This window comes from Esox lucius, chromosome 7, assembly GCF_011004845.1.
Source record: "Esox lucius isolate fEsoLuc1 chromosome 7, fEsoLuc1.pri, whole genome shotgun sequence".
Lineage (NCBI taxonomy): Eukaryota > Metazoa > Chordata > Actinopteri > Esociformes > Esocidae > Esox > Esox lucius.
This window is the reverse complement of record NC_047575.1, coordinates 7,796,658-7,813,706: the sequence shown is the minus strand read 5'-3', so window position 1 is coordinate 7,813,706 and position 17,049 is coordinate 7,796,658. Positions and strand designations below refer to the sequence as shown.

At 40.4% G+C, this 17,049-nt stretch overlaps 1 protein-coding gene across 1 annotated transcript; it reads right to left on the bottom strand.

The window, feature by feature from the left end:
* Positions 1-12,132: 12,132 nt before the first annotated feature.
* Positions 12,133-16,797, bottom strand: LOC105024639 (reticulon-3-B). Its single transcript, NM_001310955.1, is given in 7 exon segments — positions 12,133-12,756; positions 13,084-13,142; positions 13,239-13,285; positions 13,493-13,562; positions 14,662-14,800; positions 14,973-15,180; positions 16,577-16,797. Coding segments are annotated over 7 exon segments (648 nt in total). The 5' UTR covers positions 16,653-16,797; the 3' UTR covers positions 12,133-12,707.
* Between the last annotated feature and the right edge of the window lie 252 nt (positions 16,798-17,049).

Sequence of the window (17,049 nt, the reverse complement as noted above, 5' to 3'; positions counted from 1 at the left end):
TTAATTTGTATTTAGAAATAGTAGTGGACTAAATACTTACACACACACATACACATATACACACTTTATATACACACATACTTAATATACTATATACTTAAACTCTTTGTTTGGAATGCAGCCTAGGTCATAATCAGAAGGCACATTTATGCAGTTTAGCTGTAAAAGTGAGCAGGGTTTAGGGCCAGAACATTTTACATTTTATTTATTTAGCAGACACCAAATTAACATTACAAATAATACATTTGGAATTCATTTTATAGTTTGATGGGAATCACACAAGCCAAAAATAATATATTACCTGAATTAGCACATTAGCAGATTCAGTGCTAGACAGACAACATTTTAAAAAGTAAAGTGTAAGGACTGAGTTGGATGACGGGGCCAGGGAGAGATTAGGTGGTGGTGGGGGGTAAAGCATGTGGACACCTCGGACCGGGAAATAAGGCTGTTTGTTTATCTGGTTATCTAGATGGAGCACATCGAGGCAGCTGCAGTGGACAACACATCTGTTCTGATTAAGTGAAGGACATTGGAGTAAAGTGAAGGAGTTTAGTGAAGGACCTTTGAGTTAAGTGAAGGACCTTTGAGTTTAGTGAAGAACCTTTGAGTTAAGTGAAGGACATTTGAATTAGGTGAAGGACCTTTGAGTTTAGTGAAGAACCTTTGAGTTAAGTGAAGGACATTTGAGTTAAGTGAAGGACCTTTGAGTTAAGTGAAGGACCTTTGAGTTAAGTGAAGGACCTTTGAGTTAAGTGAAGGACATTTGAGTTAAGTGAAGGACCTTTGAGTTAAGTGAAGAACATTTGAATTAGGTGAAGGACCTTTGAGTTTAGTGAAGAACCTTGGAGTTAAGTGAAGGACATTTGAGTTAAGTGAAGGACCTTTGAGTTAAGTGAAGGACCTTTGAGTTAAGTGAAGGACATTTGAGTTTAGTGAAGGACCTTTGAGTTATGTGAAGGAACTTTGAGTTTAGTGAAGGACCTTTGAATTAGGTGAAGGACCTTTGAGTTAAGTGAAGGACCTTTGAGTTTAGTGAAGGACCTTTGAGTTAAGTGAAGGACCTTTGAATTAGGTGAAGGACCTTTGAGTTTAGTGAAGGACCTTTGAGTTAAGTGAAGGACCTTTGAGTTTAGTGAAGGACCTTTGAGTTAAGTGAAGGACCTTTGAGTTAAGTGAAGGACCTTTGAGTTAAGTGAAGGACCTTTCAGTTTAGTGAATGACCTTTGAGTTTAGTGAAGAACCTTTGAGTCAAGTGAAGGACCTTTGTGTCAAGTGAAGGACCTTTGAGTTTAGTGAAGGACCTTTGAATTAGGTGAAGGACCTTTGAGTTTAGTGAAGGACCTTTGAGTTAAGTGAAGGACCTTTGAGTTTAGTGAAGGACCTTTGAGTTAAGTGAAGGACCTTTGAGTTAAGTGAAGGACCTTTGAGTTTAGTGAAGGACCTTTGAGTTTAGTGAATGACCTTTGAGTTTAGTGAAGAACCTTTGAGTCAAGTGAAGGACCTTTGTGTCAAGTGAAGGACCTTTGAGTTTAGTGAAGGACCTTTGAATTAAGTGTAGCACTTGTTGTGTTATATAAAGGTCGTTAAAATGTAAGGAAGCCTGCAGATGTATCCCTTACACAGCACACAGTGTACTAATGTTGTTGTTAACTTGTATTGATTTTCATTGTCTAAGGTTAATTAGTGTTGATCTTTGTATAATTGTTAGTATTGATTCAGGAATTTAATTAACACTGGAAAGATTGAAACTACCATGGAGTGGTGTAAAATAACCCCAGTTTTGATGTTAATAAGCAGATTTGATCACACAATAATTAAATAATGCAGTCTTTCAGGTCGCGAGTACAAGCGGCTGAAATGGGTTTTCTCAGAAGGGTGGCTGGCTTCTCCCTTAGGCATAGGGTGAGAAGCTCAGCCATCCGTGAGGAACTCGGAGTAGAGCCGCTGCTCCTTTGCATCGAAAGGAGCCAGTTGAGGTGGTTTGGGCAACTGGTAAGGATGCCCCCAGGACGTCTCCCTAGGGAGGTGTTCCAGGCACATCCAGCTGGGAGGAGACCTCGGGGTAGGCCCAGGACTAGGTGGAGAGATTATATTTCGACACTGGCCTGGGAACGCCTCGGGATCCCCCAGTCGGAGTTGGCAAATGTGGCTCGGGAAAGGGAAGTTTGGTGTCCCCTGCTGGAGCTGCTGCCCCCGCGACCCAATACCGGATAAGCGGATGAAGATGAGATGAGTCTTTCAGGTAAATTTTCAGCACTGTTTGTTTCAATATCCATTTCTGCATTCATGTTGATTGATTATTTAATGTTTTTCAGTTATTAACAACATGCAGTACATTTCTCTGCACTGCCCTGGGGTGGATGGTGGAATCTTGGACAGGGATGGCTTGTTATGTTGCGAAATGTGCATGGAAGAAACAATTCTCGATTTTCTCCCACTTGCTGTGGAATTGTTGTAACAAGACAAGACCATGATCTGGACCTCATTACATTTGGGGTAAAATTGGGGTAAAATACAGGTGTAAAAATAATTACATAAAAATAACATTGAGTCTTAAGCCACCCTGGGATGTATACAATATTCAAATCAGAATTAAAACCTTACACAGGGGATATTCAATTCAATCCTGGATATTCTAAATATAGTGTTTTGAATTTATGGTTCTTCAAATAGCATATAGTTACCCTAAAATATTCCCCTAAGACCTCACTTTTATTAATGTTATTAGTTCCAACTTGCAATTTTTCCTTGCTAAATGTAGTCTGTTAAATTTACAGTTAACCCATCAATACCCAACCATACGTATATATCAATGCAGTCTTACAAACATGAACATGGGCACATGCAAACACATTGGCTGTGAATTTGCAAATAATTTTTTAAAACACAATATACAGAAATAAACAGCACTTTACTCCTGCATTTTTACTCTTGTCAGAAGCCATTATCAACTATGGATATAATATTACTTCTCCATAGCAAGCAGAATCATAAATTGTGTCCTACCTGTATGGAGAGGCCAGTGGAAGGATGGAAACATGTCATGGCTTGTACGTGTCACATGCTATCACTGGCCAGAATTTCTTGTCAACTTACTTCACTCTTCAAAAATCATTTTCTTTATCATGTTGCATCATCCCACACTTGCATCTAGTCTCAGGGGTATATCTTACCTAGTATATGGAAATCTGGGAAAAATTTAGTATCATCTCAGTTTTACCATGCACTCTCTGGCCTTCAACCTCATTGACATCAGAGGCATCCAATCCATGACAAGGAGTCGCTAGAGTGTGACAAGGCAAGGCAGCCATGTTAGATTACTGACCCCCAAGCCTGGACGGTGCTGGCCAGTTCCTCCACAATCCTGGGCTAATCCTCGAGAAGGATTCAAACCTTGGTCTCGCACAACACAGCCAGTAGTGAGGCAATGACTAGCTGCACTAATCAAGGGACCAAGGTTAATATACATTTCTTCCACAGTCTCACAGCAAAATATTATTATTAGCCTAACAAGTTGGCCTTTAAAAAAAAAAGCAAAAAATACACAATGTTTGTTTGTCCCCATGGATTAAAACCCAAAACTATTGGAGACAGATTCAATGGCTTTTCCCACCTGCCTTCAACGCCATAGCAAACTGTGTGCTGATCATTGGTACAACTTCTGGCTGTGAAGCAAAGACAGTAGGCCTGATACCAGATATGTCTGAGAAAAATGTCCTTAAGAACAATGAACAGCACCTCACAAACATACAATAGGAAACATTAATCCATGCGGAACTTTGCCAAACAGAACCAATATATACTGAAAAAATGACAAAATGAAAACAGGTGCGTCCTCGGGGAGCGCCTCTAAAATCACTCTCCACCTGGTGGTTCGTACACCGGCGAGGTGGAACGCCGGAGAGGAAGAGGAGCTGCGGTGCCACGTGGAGCAGACGTCACAGTAAAATCCATGTTTTTTTGTTTTTCAAAGTATCTGTGATCTATACTGAACAAAATTATAAATGCAACATTTTTGTTTTTGCCCCCATTTATCACGAGCTGAACTCAAAGATCTAAGACTTTCTCTATGTATATAAAAGGCCTATTCCTCTCAAATATTGTTCACAAATCTGTCTAAATCTGTGTTAGTGAGCACTTCTACTTTGCCGAGATAATCCATCCACCTTACAGGTGTGGCATATCAAGATGCTGATTAGACTGCATGATTATTATTGTGGCTGGCCGCAATAAAAGGCCATTCTAAAATGTGCAGTTCCATCACACAGCACAATGCCACAGATGTTGCAAGTTTTGAGGGAGCGTACAACTGGCATGCTGACAACATGAATGTCCACCAGAGCTGTTGCCCATGAATAGAATGTTAATTTCTCTACCATAAACCGTCTCCAAAGGCGTTTCAGAGAATTTGGCAGTACATCCAACCAGCCTCACAACCACAGACCACGTGTAACCATACCAGCCCAGGACCTCCACATCTAGCATCTTCACCTCCAAGATCGTCTGAGACCAGCTGCTGCAACAATCGGTTTGCATATCCAAAGAATTTCTGCACAAACTGTCAGAAACCGTCACAGGGAAGCTCATCTGCATGTCCGTTGTCCTCATTGGGGTCTTGACCTGACTGCAGTTCGTCGTCATAACCGACTTGAGTGGGCAAATGCTCACATTCAATGGCCTCTGGCACTTTGGAGAGGTGTTCTCTTTATGGATGAATCACAGTTTTCACTGTACAGGGCAGATGGCAGACACAGAGATACAGTGACGAGATCCTGAGGCCCATTGTTGTGCCATTCATCCACGACCATCACCTCATGTTGCAGCATGATAATGCCCAGCCCCATGTTGCAAGGATCTGTACACAATTCCAAGAAGCTGAAAACATTCCAGTTCTTGCTTGGCCAGCATATGGGATGCTCTGGATCGGCGTATACGACAGCGTGTTCCAGGTCCTGCCAATATCCAGCAACTTCGCTCAGCCATTGAAGAGGAGTGGACCAACATTCCACAGGCCACAATCAACATCCTGATCAACTCTATGTGAATGAGATGTGTTGCACTGCGTGAGGCAAATGGTGGTCACACCAGATACTGACTGATCTTCGGACCCCCCCGGACCGCCCCAATACAGTGAAACTGCACATTTTAGAGTGGCCTTTTATTGTGGCCAGCCTAAGGCACACCTGTGCAATAATCATGATGTCTAATCAGCATCTTGATATGCCACACCTGTGAGGTGGATGGATTATCTCAGCAAAGGAGAAGTGCTCACTAACACAGATTTAGACAGATTTGTGAACAATATTTGAGAGAAATAGGTCTTTTGTCTAGAGAGAGAAAGTCTTAGATCTTTGAGTTCAGCTCATGATAAATGGGTGCAAATACAAAGGTGTTGCATTTATAATTTTGTTCAGTGTAATTAAAATATTGTAGCTAATTGTAGATAGTTAATGTAATAGGTTTTTGTAAGCAGTTACCCAAAACGAATAGGCTTTCTGTTCCCTTCTTTTATCTTTTTGTATGGCTCTTCCTATCAAAACAACTCTGGTGCCCCTTAAGGATCACAGGGAAGAAATCTTTGGAGACCTTCTCCAGACAATTGCTGGAGATCTTCTACTCCTAACTTCCCTGATGATACCAGCACTTGAACCCACTGTCATCAAAAATGGTAGTTCAGACACTTTTGAGTTTAATAACGGTGGTTGGCCAAAGAACGAACAGGCTCTCCTCAAAAAAATATCATTTTTGAGGGAGGAGTGTGGTATGAACTATAAAGCAGAACAGTTTGATGAGATGTGCATTGGAGGACACACATCTCAAACTTCCACTCTCATGCAACTGCTATGAAGTTGTTGCGATGGGGAAAGGTACACTACATTTCAAAAGTTTGGTGTCACCTTCCTTGTTTTTCATGACAACATACAAGAAATTAGTTTGAATAGGAAATATTGCCAAATGAATAGGAAATATGGTTTTTATGAATTTATGATTTTTAATTGAAATAGTAACTGTGTCCTTAAACCTGTACTTTCGTCAAAGAATCCTCCATTTGCAACAACTATGGCCTAGCAGACTTTTGGTATTCTAGTGGTCATTTTGTTGAATCCCGGAGTCACCTCTTCACCGTTGATGTTGATACTGGTGTTTTGCGGGTGCTATTTTATGAAGCCACCCGTTGAGGATGTGAGGTGTTGGTTTCTCAAACCAGACACTAATGTATTTGTCCTCTTGCTCAGTTGTGCGCCACACTGGGGCCTCCCACTAATCTTTCTATTCTGGTTAGAGCCAGCTTGCTGTGTTCTATGAAGGGAGTAGTACACAGCGTTGTATGAGAACTTCAGTGTTTTGGCAATTTATTGCATGGAATAACCTTAATTTCCCAGAGCAAGAATAGACTGATAGATTTCAGAAGAAACATATTTGCTTCTGGACATTTTGAGCTTGTAATCAAACTGTAAATCAAAATGTAGTTATAGCCTTCCTTTTTCAAGATCCCTTTTACTCCATACAAATCAACCACTTTTCCAACACCAAATCACCCCCAGACAATCACATTGCCTCCACCATTCTTGACAGATGGCAACAAGCGTGTGTTTTTCTTTGTCTTTTTGCTCAGTTGCTCAGTTGTCCCACTCCTCTTTCTATTCTGGTTAGAGTCAGTTTGCACAGTTCTGTGAGCAGAGTAGTAGGCCTACACAGTGTTGTAGGAGATCTTCAGTTTCTTGTCATTTCTCACATGGAATAATGTTAATCTCTCAGGACAAGAAGAGACTGACAAGTTTTAGAAAAAAGTTATTTGTTTCTTGCCATTTTGAGCCTGTAATCGAATCCACAATTAAATGGGCACAACAGTTTTCAGCTGTGCTGACATAATTGCAAAAGATTTTTCTAATGATCACATAGCCTTTCAAAATAACAAACTTAGAAAAATAACAAAAAATTAGCTAATACAATGCACCATTGGAACACAGGACTGATGGTTGCTGATAATGGGCTTCTGTACGCCTATGTAGATCTCCCGTTTCCAGCTACAATTGTTATTTACAACATTAACAATGTCTATACTGTATTTCTGATATAATTTTAATGGACAGAAAATTAGCTTTTTGTTCAAAAACAACTTTTGAACAATAGTGTATATGTTGTGTTATACCTCTTTAATAGTGCATCTGGCCATTTCATCTAGCAAAATAAGAATGGGCCAGTCTGAATCTGTAGCCTAATGCACCACACAGACAAACAGCCAGGGGCCACACAATGTAAATAATTTGCCAGACATTGTGTAAGAGCTGTCTTTTTAAGCCAATATTGGTTAAACAGAGGCGGAGTATGTCAATTTTGCATTGATTAGATAGTAGCTGGGAGCCTGTGGTGTCTGATACTCCTAAGATTTGTATATGAAATCCCTTCACAATTGTTTTGCAAGCAACTCCTCAATGGGCTGTGAGCTACCAGTATATTGTCAATGAAGAGTCAGAAAAACCTAGAGAAGTGTAGGGGCATGGTGAGTATATGAATAAATGATCCATTCAAGTACTTGACTCAATAATGATCCCCTACAATGATCAGATTATTCAGATAAATATTTTGTGTCAAGGCTAGGATGATACTAATCAGAAACCCCTGTCTAGCCAATTCTCAAAATGTTATGCCCTGAAATAGTGGGACTATATATGAAACTTCTTTTAATTTCTAAATGTTTAAAACCAATATATACACAAAATGTACCTAATGTACCTAAGATCTATACTTTCATATTAATTGTTTATCCATACTATTGAAGTAAACAGCAAATAGTATACGTGCCAATAATTACAAGGGAACTGTATTCCAAACAGACAGAAGTAAAAAGTTTAGTTAAACCAATTATGATTGATTCGTGAGGGGCACTCAAACCTTCAGGTGAGATCCAAGAGAACATATATAAAAAAAAACAGGCAACTAAATCTGATCCACCATCATCCCTTGGAGAGGCTCTGTATAAAGTACTTTTTTTATTTTATTGGTTGCATACACCATATAGCAAACATTACGCAGGTGTAATGAAATACACCAGTTGGCTCTTATGTCTTAAAATAATAAGATAATAAAAAGCTACTATAACATAAAACACCATATGGTAGGATGTATTAAATGACAAGATCAAGCTTAGCTGTAGTTTGGTAAGTATCCCATTACCTTAAGCCAATAGCTTTAGCAACAAGTCATAAACATAGGGGTAAATGTTGACATGGATTCCTCAGACAGATTCTGGAAAATAGTTCATGGAAAGGTCTTTGACACACAGGCATCATATATTTCAGTTTGTGTAAGACACAAAAGGCATCTGACTCATTGTAAAGAATCAATATTGTGTATATAGATGGCCATAAAGAGGCTCCTGAGTATAAACAGGGACAATAAATCCATTTTTTTGAATTACCTGGCCAATCAAAGATTGCCAACAGTGGTTATGTGACTGTTAAAGGCTAACCAATGACTAACTAATGATTGACAACAACTACAGACAGATACTTTGCTCTGTGGCCTGTATGTATGGATGTGTCTCCTGTAATACCTATTGATTGGCATTAGCTCAAAATAACTTTTGATTTAATCAGAAACCATAACCAGTGACCTTTTTATTCAAGAATACTTAGAATTTACTCCCTTTTCCCCAATACAAAAACATCATAAAATGGTTGTTTTATATTGCATCAAAATGTAGTTAGGGATCATATGAATTCTGTCAATTATGATTTATATTAAATATGTCAATATGAATTATAAAGATCACTTTACATAATAATAGTCCCCCCCAATTTAACGGGAACAAAAGTAATGGGACGAGTTAACAATCTTAAATAATGGTCTCAAATTAGTATAAATCATGCCATGTATAAAACATGCTATGTATAAAACATGCTATGTATAAAACATGCTATGGCTGGCTGAAGTCTGTGACCCTCAGACATCAGCAGACGGTGGGTATCTTCCCTGTTGGTTTTTATCTTTATTATGATTAGCATTCTTAGGTAATGTAAAGGTATTTGGTCTACCAGGTCATTTGCCACTGCTGAGCTAACCATCTCTTTCTTTCTTCTACTTAATGTAGCTTTTTTGCATGGTCTTCTTTCCAGCATCAACTTTTGCAAATAAGTAATTAATTGCGTGGAATGTACTTACTACTAATATCGTACTGACATCAGAGCTGGACTCCGAACACATTAAAACAGATGCTAAACACTACACCCTCTGCCCTTGAATGACAATTTATATTGTCACATCCAAGTGTACTTGGCCAAGCAAGGAAGAGTAATGATAGTTAGCTTACTAGCTACAGAGTTCACTTACTAGCACTACACCTCACGAGAAGTCTGACACAAAAACGTATTTGTGTTAATTAAATGGGACATTTTCTGGCCACTGGCATTAGACAAGTAACTACAGATCAAATTGAATTGTGGGTGATATCAACCCTGCAAGGGAGAAAAGTTGGTCACTTGTCCCCTCAAGCGAAATCAAGGGCAGAGGGGGTAGCTTTAGTTAATTGGACCAGCACTTAAGCAAGTGCTTAGAGGCTGTCTACTTTGTGTTTGGAATCCAGCCCAGATAAACTGTCACTTACACAGGGCCACTGGTTCCAAATAACTGAGTTGATAAAGTTGACCAAGAACCTACGGTGGGGAGAACAAGTATTTGATACACTGCCGATTTTGCAGGTTTTCCCACTTACAAAGCATGTAGAGGTCTGTAATTTTTATCATAGGTACACTTCAACTGTGAGAGATGGAATCTAAAACAAAAATCCAGAAAATCACATTGTATGATTTTTAAATAATTTATTTGCATTTTATTGCATGACGTAAGTATTTGATCACCTACCAAACAATAAGAATTCCGGCTCTCACAGACCTATTCGTTTTTCTTTAAGAAGCCCTCCTGTTCTCCACTCATTACCTGTATTAACTGCACCTGTTTGAACTCGCTACCTGTATAAAAGACACTTGTCCACACACTCAATGAAACAGACTCCAACCTCTCCACAATGGCCAAGACCAGAGAGCTGTGTAAGAACATCAGGGATAAAATTGTAGACCTGCACAAGGCTGGGATGGGCTACAGGACAATAGGCAAGCAGCTTAGTGAGAAGGCAACAACTCTTGGCGCAATTATTAGAAAATGGAAGAAGTTCAAGATGACTGTCAATCTCCCTCGGTCTGGGGCTCCTTGCAAGATCTCAACTCCTGGGGAATCAATGATCATGAGGAAGGTGAGGGATAAGCCCAGAACTACACGGCAGGACCTGGTCAATGACCTGAAGAGAGCTGGGACCACAGTCTCAAAGATAACCATTAATAACACACTATGCCGTCATGGATTCAAATCCTGCAGCGCACGCAAGATCCCCCTGCTCAAGCCAGCGCATGTCCAGGCCCATCTGAAGTTTGACAATGACCATCTGGATGATCCAGAGGAATGGGAGAAGGTTATGTGGTCTGATGAGAAAAAAATAGAGCTTTTTGGTCTAAACTCCACATGCCATGTTTGGAGGAAGAAGGATGAGTACAACCCCAAGAACACCATCCCAACCGTGAAGCATGGAGGTGGAAACGTCATTCTTTGGGGACGCTTTTCTGCAAAGGGGACAGGACGACTGCACCGTATTGAGGGGAGGATGGATGGGGCCATGTATCGCGAGATCTTGGCCAACAACCTCCTTCCCTCAGTAAGAGCATTCAAGATGGGTCGTGGCTAGGTCTTCCAGCAGGACAACAACACGAAACACATAGTCAGGGCAACTAAGGAGTGGCTCCGTAAGAATCATCTCAAGGTCCTGGAGTGGCCTAGCCAGTCTCCAGACCTGAACCCAAAAGAAAATCTTTGGAAGGAGCTGAAAGTCCATATTGCCCAGCGACAGCCCCGAAACCTGAAGGATCTGGAGAAGGTCTGTATGGAGGAGTGGGCCAAAATCCCTGCTGCAGTGTGTGCAAACCTGGTCAATAACTACAGGAAATGTATGATCTCTGTAATTGCAAACAAAGGTTTCTGTACCAAATATTAAGTTCTGCTTTTCTGATGTATCAAAAACTAATGTCATGCAATAAAATGCAAATTAATTACTTAATCATAATGTGATTATCTGGATTTTTGTTTTAAATTCCGTCACTCACAGTTGAAGAGTACCTATGATAAAAATTAGACTTCTACATGCTTTGTAAAAGTGGGAAAACCTGCAAATTCAGCAGTGTATCAAATACTTATTCTCCCCACTGTATAAGAGCTCAGAATATCTAGGTTGGCCAATCAGATTTCAGGCAGTCCGTGGCCACCCCCCATGAGCATTCCAGTATTCTAAATCTGAAGTAGACTCATCAATCATCTGTCACCTTGCTCTACTAGCAGATTGGAGTTTCATATTTTTAAAACAGTAATTGGAGGTAGACAGGTGTGTGATAAATTGACTCAATGGAGACTGATAGTTTTAGAACTAAACTTGTGATTTCAGAGAAAAAGTTAGTTATCCATGGAGTCATCCAATCACATTAGTTTCTGCCTGCAAGGCAGAGCTCTCTCTAGGACGTTTGAGTAGTAAAACTCCCAACACCATCTAGTGCTCTTAATAGAGAAGTTTAGTTTTCATAATCATTTAAACCTGCAACTGTCATATTCCCCTGCCCCAAAAATTACATACAGACCTTCTCCATTATCCAAAACATTTCAAGTAGACTTGGATAATGACTCACTGCACAGGTTACACATTCCCTTCATGCGTCACAAAACAGGTGTAATAGTTACAAATATTACAATCACTGCCTGTATACCAGACATCCTGTTAAAATGTACATTTAGACTTTAGACAGTACTATCCCCCGCATAACCCAGAGGGCGCTACATCCACCGGTAGCTTAGATAGTGCCATTACCATCATTCTTAAAACCTCTGTTCAGAGCCGAGATGACTAAGTCATGGAAAAATACATCAGGTTTTTAAATCAAGCTGGAGGGAGCAATGTGGCCTAGTTATGCAATCAACATTTGCTTATCTAACCCTCATATTGTGCTTCGGAACATCTGTGAGCTGGGATATTCAGTTTGTTTCTCCAGCTCACAAGCAAACTGCCAAAACAGGGGGTCGGGACAAGTTCCTGTGGTTTCCTTTTTTATTTCAAGTTTGATGAATTGCTTACAAAATACACAGTGCAGATACCAAACAAGTCTTTAATGATGATAATAATTTAACAATAATTTATGTAACTTCAACAGCGAAATTTATTACAAAGAAATCTCAAAGCGCTTTAACGTGAACTGAAATACTTAAAAGTGAAAGAACAAAAAGTGCTCAAGTTACTATCCTTCATAAATTAAAACTCTTACAACAACTTACAAACTAGATCTACAACAAAGGATTGTCATCAACACACATCAGTGTACAAACATAGGCTTTTTAGAGATGCTACACACCATCCTGTTTCCTTTAAATAATTAAAAGCGTATTTATCCACTTAAGGAGTACATGGTCTTTGAGAATCAAAAGACTAATGTACAGAATGTGAATGGCTCCAGCAACAAATACGAGCATTGGACCCTATATGCGAGTTAGTTACAGCACATTGAATAGAGCGATGACTTGGCCACTAGTTTGACACTGGGAATGCATTTGTAAGGGTATGACTGGAGTCGCAGTAGAAGGTAGAGTAGTTGTTAAGTAGGACTCAAGAACAATCACTCAGCTTTGGTGCGCTTCACGGCTCCAGGGAGTTTATCTTGAAGCCTGAAAAAGGAAAAGAAATACTGTACACAAAGTGTGGCTGGCTTATCTCTATACCTGTTCATTAGTAATCATTACTTTAAAAATACATTTTTAGGGCTCCACCAAGACCAGCAGGTTCTGATGTCATGATAGTAACACGTGAATGTCTCCTGTTTCCAGAGCATGGAAAGATTGCAAGGGCATACTCATGTTCTCTCTTCTCGATCCCCACTGACTGTCCCTGCCCTCTGACCCTGACCCGATAAGTATGAAAATAAAGATCTTCCCAGTGTCCTCTGATTTCAGCCCTCTACACATTTATGGTTAGAACAATAACAAAGTTCTTACTTCGCAAGGGTGACTTCCACTCTTGTGCGAACCAGGTCAATGTATTTATCGATCTGAGTCTGAAAGAAAACAGTTAGCCGATTAGCACTGCAGGTTTATACAACACATCAGTCACTAAACCAAGAAAATACAAAAGGCTTCCATTCCAAACTTACTTTGTTTTTCTCATAAACCAGTGGAGTGCTAAAGAAGATGACATCAGCTGCCAATGAGAAACAGAATGGACTCTGGTCAAATAGGCTGTTTTCTACGGCGGCCCGCAGACCCCTCAACATGGTACTTAGTAAAAGAGCTTATTCAGTTAATTACTACAGGCCTGTGGAAAGAGCTGTAACAGGAAGTCTGTGCAGAGTCTCTACAGGCAACTTCACACACAAACCAAAGACCACATGGTGTCTGGCAGTCTTACCCAGGATCAGGATGGTGATACCATTGAAAACAGCTCCCACATAGGTCATCAGCCACATGAAACCAGCCAGCTGCAACACAAAGGGAACAGCCCATCTCAGTCCACTGTCAGTATATGGTTAGCAGCATGACAAGATGGCAAACTTTGTTTTTTCAGAATAAATTCAAGAATTAAGGGTCCTCAAGATTAATAATATGCTGCTATACAAGTCTGTTGAAATACAACACTAATTTGAACATATGACAGGTTTTTCTTTTCTTTGCTGTCACATGATGGCATTTCAGGCTCTTTGCCAGCCATTTAAATACATTATTTAGTGGACTTCAGTGTTGTAAAAAGATCTCCAAAGGTACAAGGCACAACCACGATGTTTGGATTAAGGCTATCAGGGGCCCCTGAATGGCAAGGTTTCAATCCGGCTCTCGGATTAGACCAGGGCTCCTGCAGGGGTTGATGCAATTGGGGTGTGAGTAAATCGAAGGCTTGTCATGGCTCATTGGGCTCTAGCAACACCTTGTGGTGGCTTGGATGCCTGAGATCAAACATGCTAGTCCGGAGAATGCGTTCCTTCTGACACATAAGCTTTACGGTATAGACCCACTGGTAGAGCGAGCAGCACGATAAGAACATTTCAAAGGAATTGTCCCCTTGACAGTGACAGGCAAGTGGCAGGGCTGTAAAAAGTATTTGTAATCAGTGAGACTCACTCACAAAACAACTAATTTTGCTACACATGTCACAAAATATTCAATATCAAGCAGTGCTAGGGTTAATCATTTAGATTAAATATCAAGCAGTGCTACGGTTAATCATTTAGATCAATATCAAGCAGTGCTAGGGTTAATCATTTAGATCCAAATGAAGACCCTGCATTGGACATACACTAGACTGCAATACCCTCTCAACCAGCCAATGATCACCACTGTCAAATTAAATGTTAGCTCTTTTTTGAGAGTTTTGCCAAATCTTTCCAGATATCCAAGCGTAAACCCCATAGCTCAAACAACACAGAGGCAGAGTTGGCGAGGAGAAACACCAAGGAGGAACACCAAGGAGGAACACCAAGAGAGGAACCAGGCTCAGAAGGATGGCCAGTGCTGTTCTGTCAGTACAGTGTACCAGTGTAGTGTCAGTTAAGGAGAATTCAGTAGGCGCCCATAACCAAATACCTTGAGTGAGTCCACAAGGTCCTCCACCAGCAGCAGGTGCCTGGCCTGTTTGATGGCATGGTTCAAATAGGTCAGGGACATATCCACAAATTGGCGGAAATTCTCAGACTTAACAGTCAGGTCTTTCTCCATCAGTGCCCTGAAGGTTACATAATGTTAACATTATATTCAAAAACAGTATACACAATGATTGAAATGAGAAAAAGAACAGAGGGCTAGAGAGCAATGTGCTGTGCGCGTTACTGATTAAAGCACACTCAAGCCCAGGTTAAAGGCACGCATCCTGGTTCTCCCAGGGGGAGCCGGCGTACTTGAAAGGGTGGCCGTCTTCAGACTTCTGCACCGCTTGAAGGACGGACTTATAGATGCGGAAGGTGATGGTGACGCACAGCAGCGCTAGCAGCAGGTAGGACACCACACTGATGACACTGAAGGTAGCCAGGGACAGCAGGACCAGCAGGGACATGCCAAAGGCCACCGCCGACTTCTTGGGGTCCCGCCAGTACACCAGCTCCATCACTGAAAAAGGATGAGGTAATCACATCCTCAACCCAAAACCTGACTGTTCGAACAACCTCACTGAAAATCCTAATACCAACGGACGGTTTTGATGAGGAAAAGCCTGTGAGCTTACAGTAGCTGTAAAACCCCATGACCATGCAGTTTTGTCAACACGCAGTTCTACCAGTTCACTCCAGTTGAGTAAGAAGTAGCTAGAAGGATTATCTGTCACAACAGGTTTCAGATCACGTGAAATAAAAATGTCAGTGTTACAAATCACAGATTGGAAGTCATGTGCAACTCCTTAAAACACTTGAGGAAACTGGAACAATCCAAAGTGGTACATTATTTTGTCATATCAGTTCATAGACACTCCTGAAAAAGAGCTGATTTGACCTTCAGAGCTTATGTTTCTGCAGTACAATAATGTATTTTTTTCTATTCTAACTGACCTCTGCATTTAGGTGATCGGATGGCAACTGGTTAGTCTAAAAAATGTCATTTGATGGTATATATGTTTTCTATTCTGGTGTCAAGTTGTTAATCATGGTGGCAGCAAAATACCTGTTTTGACTCAACACCTGTAAAGAACGCCTTTTTAGAAGGAAACTAGCTACATCAGTGATTCATTTACCCCTAACATCGTAGTCATGCCTTTGGCTTTACTCATCCAATCCCACTACTAGGCAAGATGGTTATTAAAAGCATTGCTCATGCAATCTACAGTCCTAAGCCTTTTATATAGGATGGGCATCTCCGATATCTGAGGGAGTATGAACAACGTTGCATAGTCACTGTGCCGTTATTACGTTAGCAAGCAGTCTTAATTTGAGCGAAGTTTGTTTATATAGCCTAGGTAAGAGTAGCTAATTAGTTTAACAAGATAACCGTAGCTTGCAACATTTTGTAAATTCAATAAGTAACGTACATCAACAATGGTCAGATATGCCGAGTGAACAAACGAACTGTCTCGTGGGATGGCAGTGCTGTTATCTAGTTAGCTATGTCGTTAGCTATTACTACTACAGTACCTGAACACTTTAGCTAGCTTGTTCTGGCCTTTACGGTGTATCCAGGCCTAACCAGTTAATATACGTTATTGTACCTTAGAATGTTTGGGCGGTTTACAATACTGTTATTCGGGAGATGTTGCGTTAGTTCAATACCCTATTGTGCGGTTCGTTACCGGTCCAGTAGTTTGTTACTGGTCCAGTAGTTTCCCAATGTGTGTTGAAACCGTTAACATTAGCTAACTAACTGTAGCTGTCACACAGTTGGCATTGCTCACCAACAAATCCCGCATGCCGTCGTAGCCATCAAATGTTCGAATGCATAGCATACAATCCGGGTACGGACATGAACTATTACCGTCATTAATGTTTGCATTTAACACTGTTTTAAAATGATTTCCTACCGCAATATGTGGATTCTTTTGTCGAGGCGTTCAGAGAGGACGATATCTGGGCAGATTGTGTTGCCGGATCTGCCATTTTTGTGACGAATTCTACGAGACACCAAAATACAATTCGAGTAAATTGAAGTATGTTCTGGTCAGCGTCCTCAAAATTCTCTATTTCTTTTTTATAGGCTGATACTAAGCTGAGCCCTTTAGCCCGTTTTACGCGTTGAAAATGTCACAGAGCACAACGAGGGGCGTGTCTTCACCAAGCTATTATAAGGTGTGGTCTTTCATTTGCATCACGATATAACAAAAACCGCATATTTATAAATTGTGGTGGGTGATTGATTCTTCTTTTTTAATAAACTATAATGTATTTTTTACAAGTAGTTTTGCTATATTGGCATCCATTTAGTAACATATATCATCCCCAAGGCAATTAACAATCATTAAACTTGTCAATCAAGATGTGCGTGCGTGCACGTATG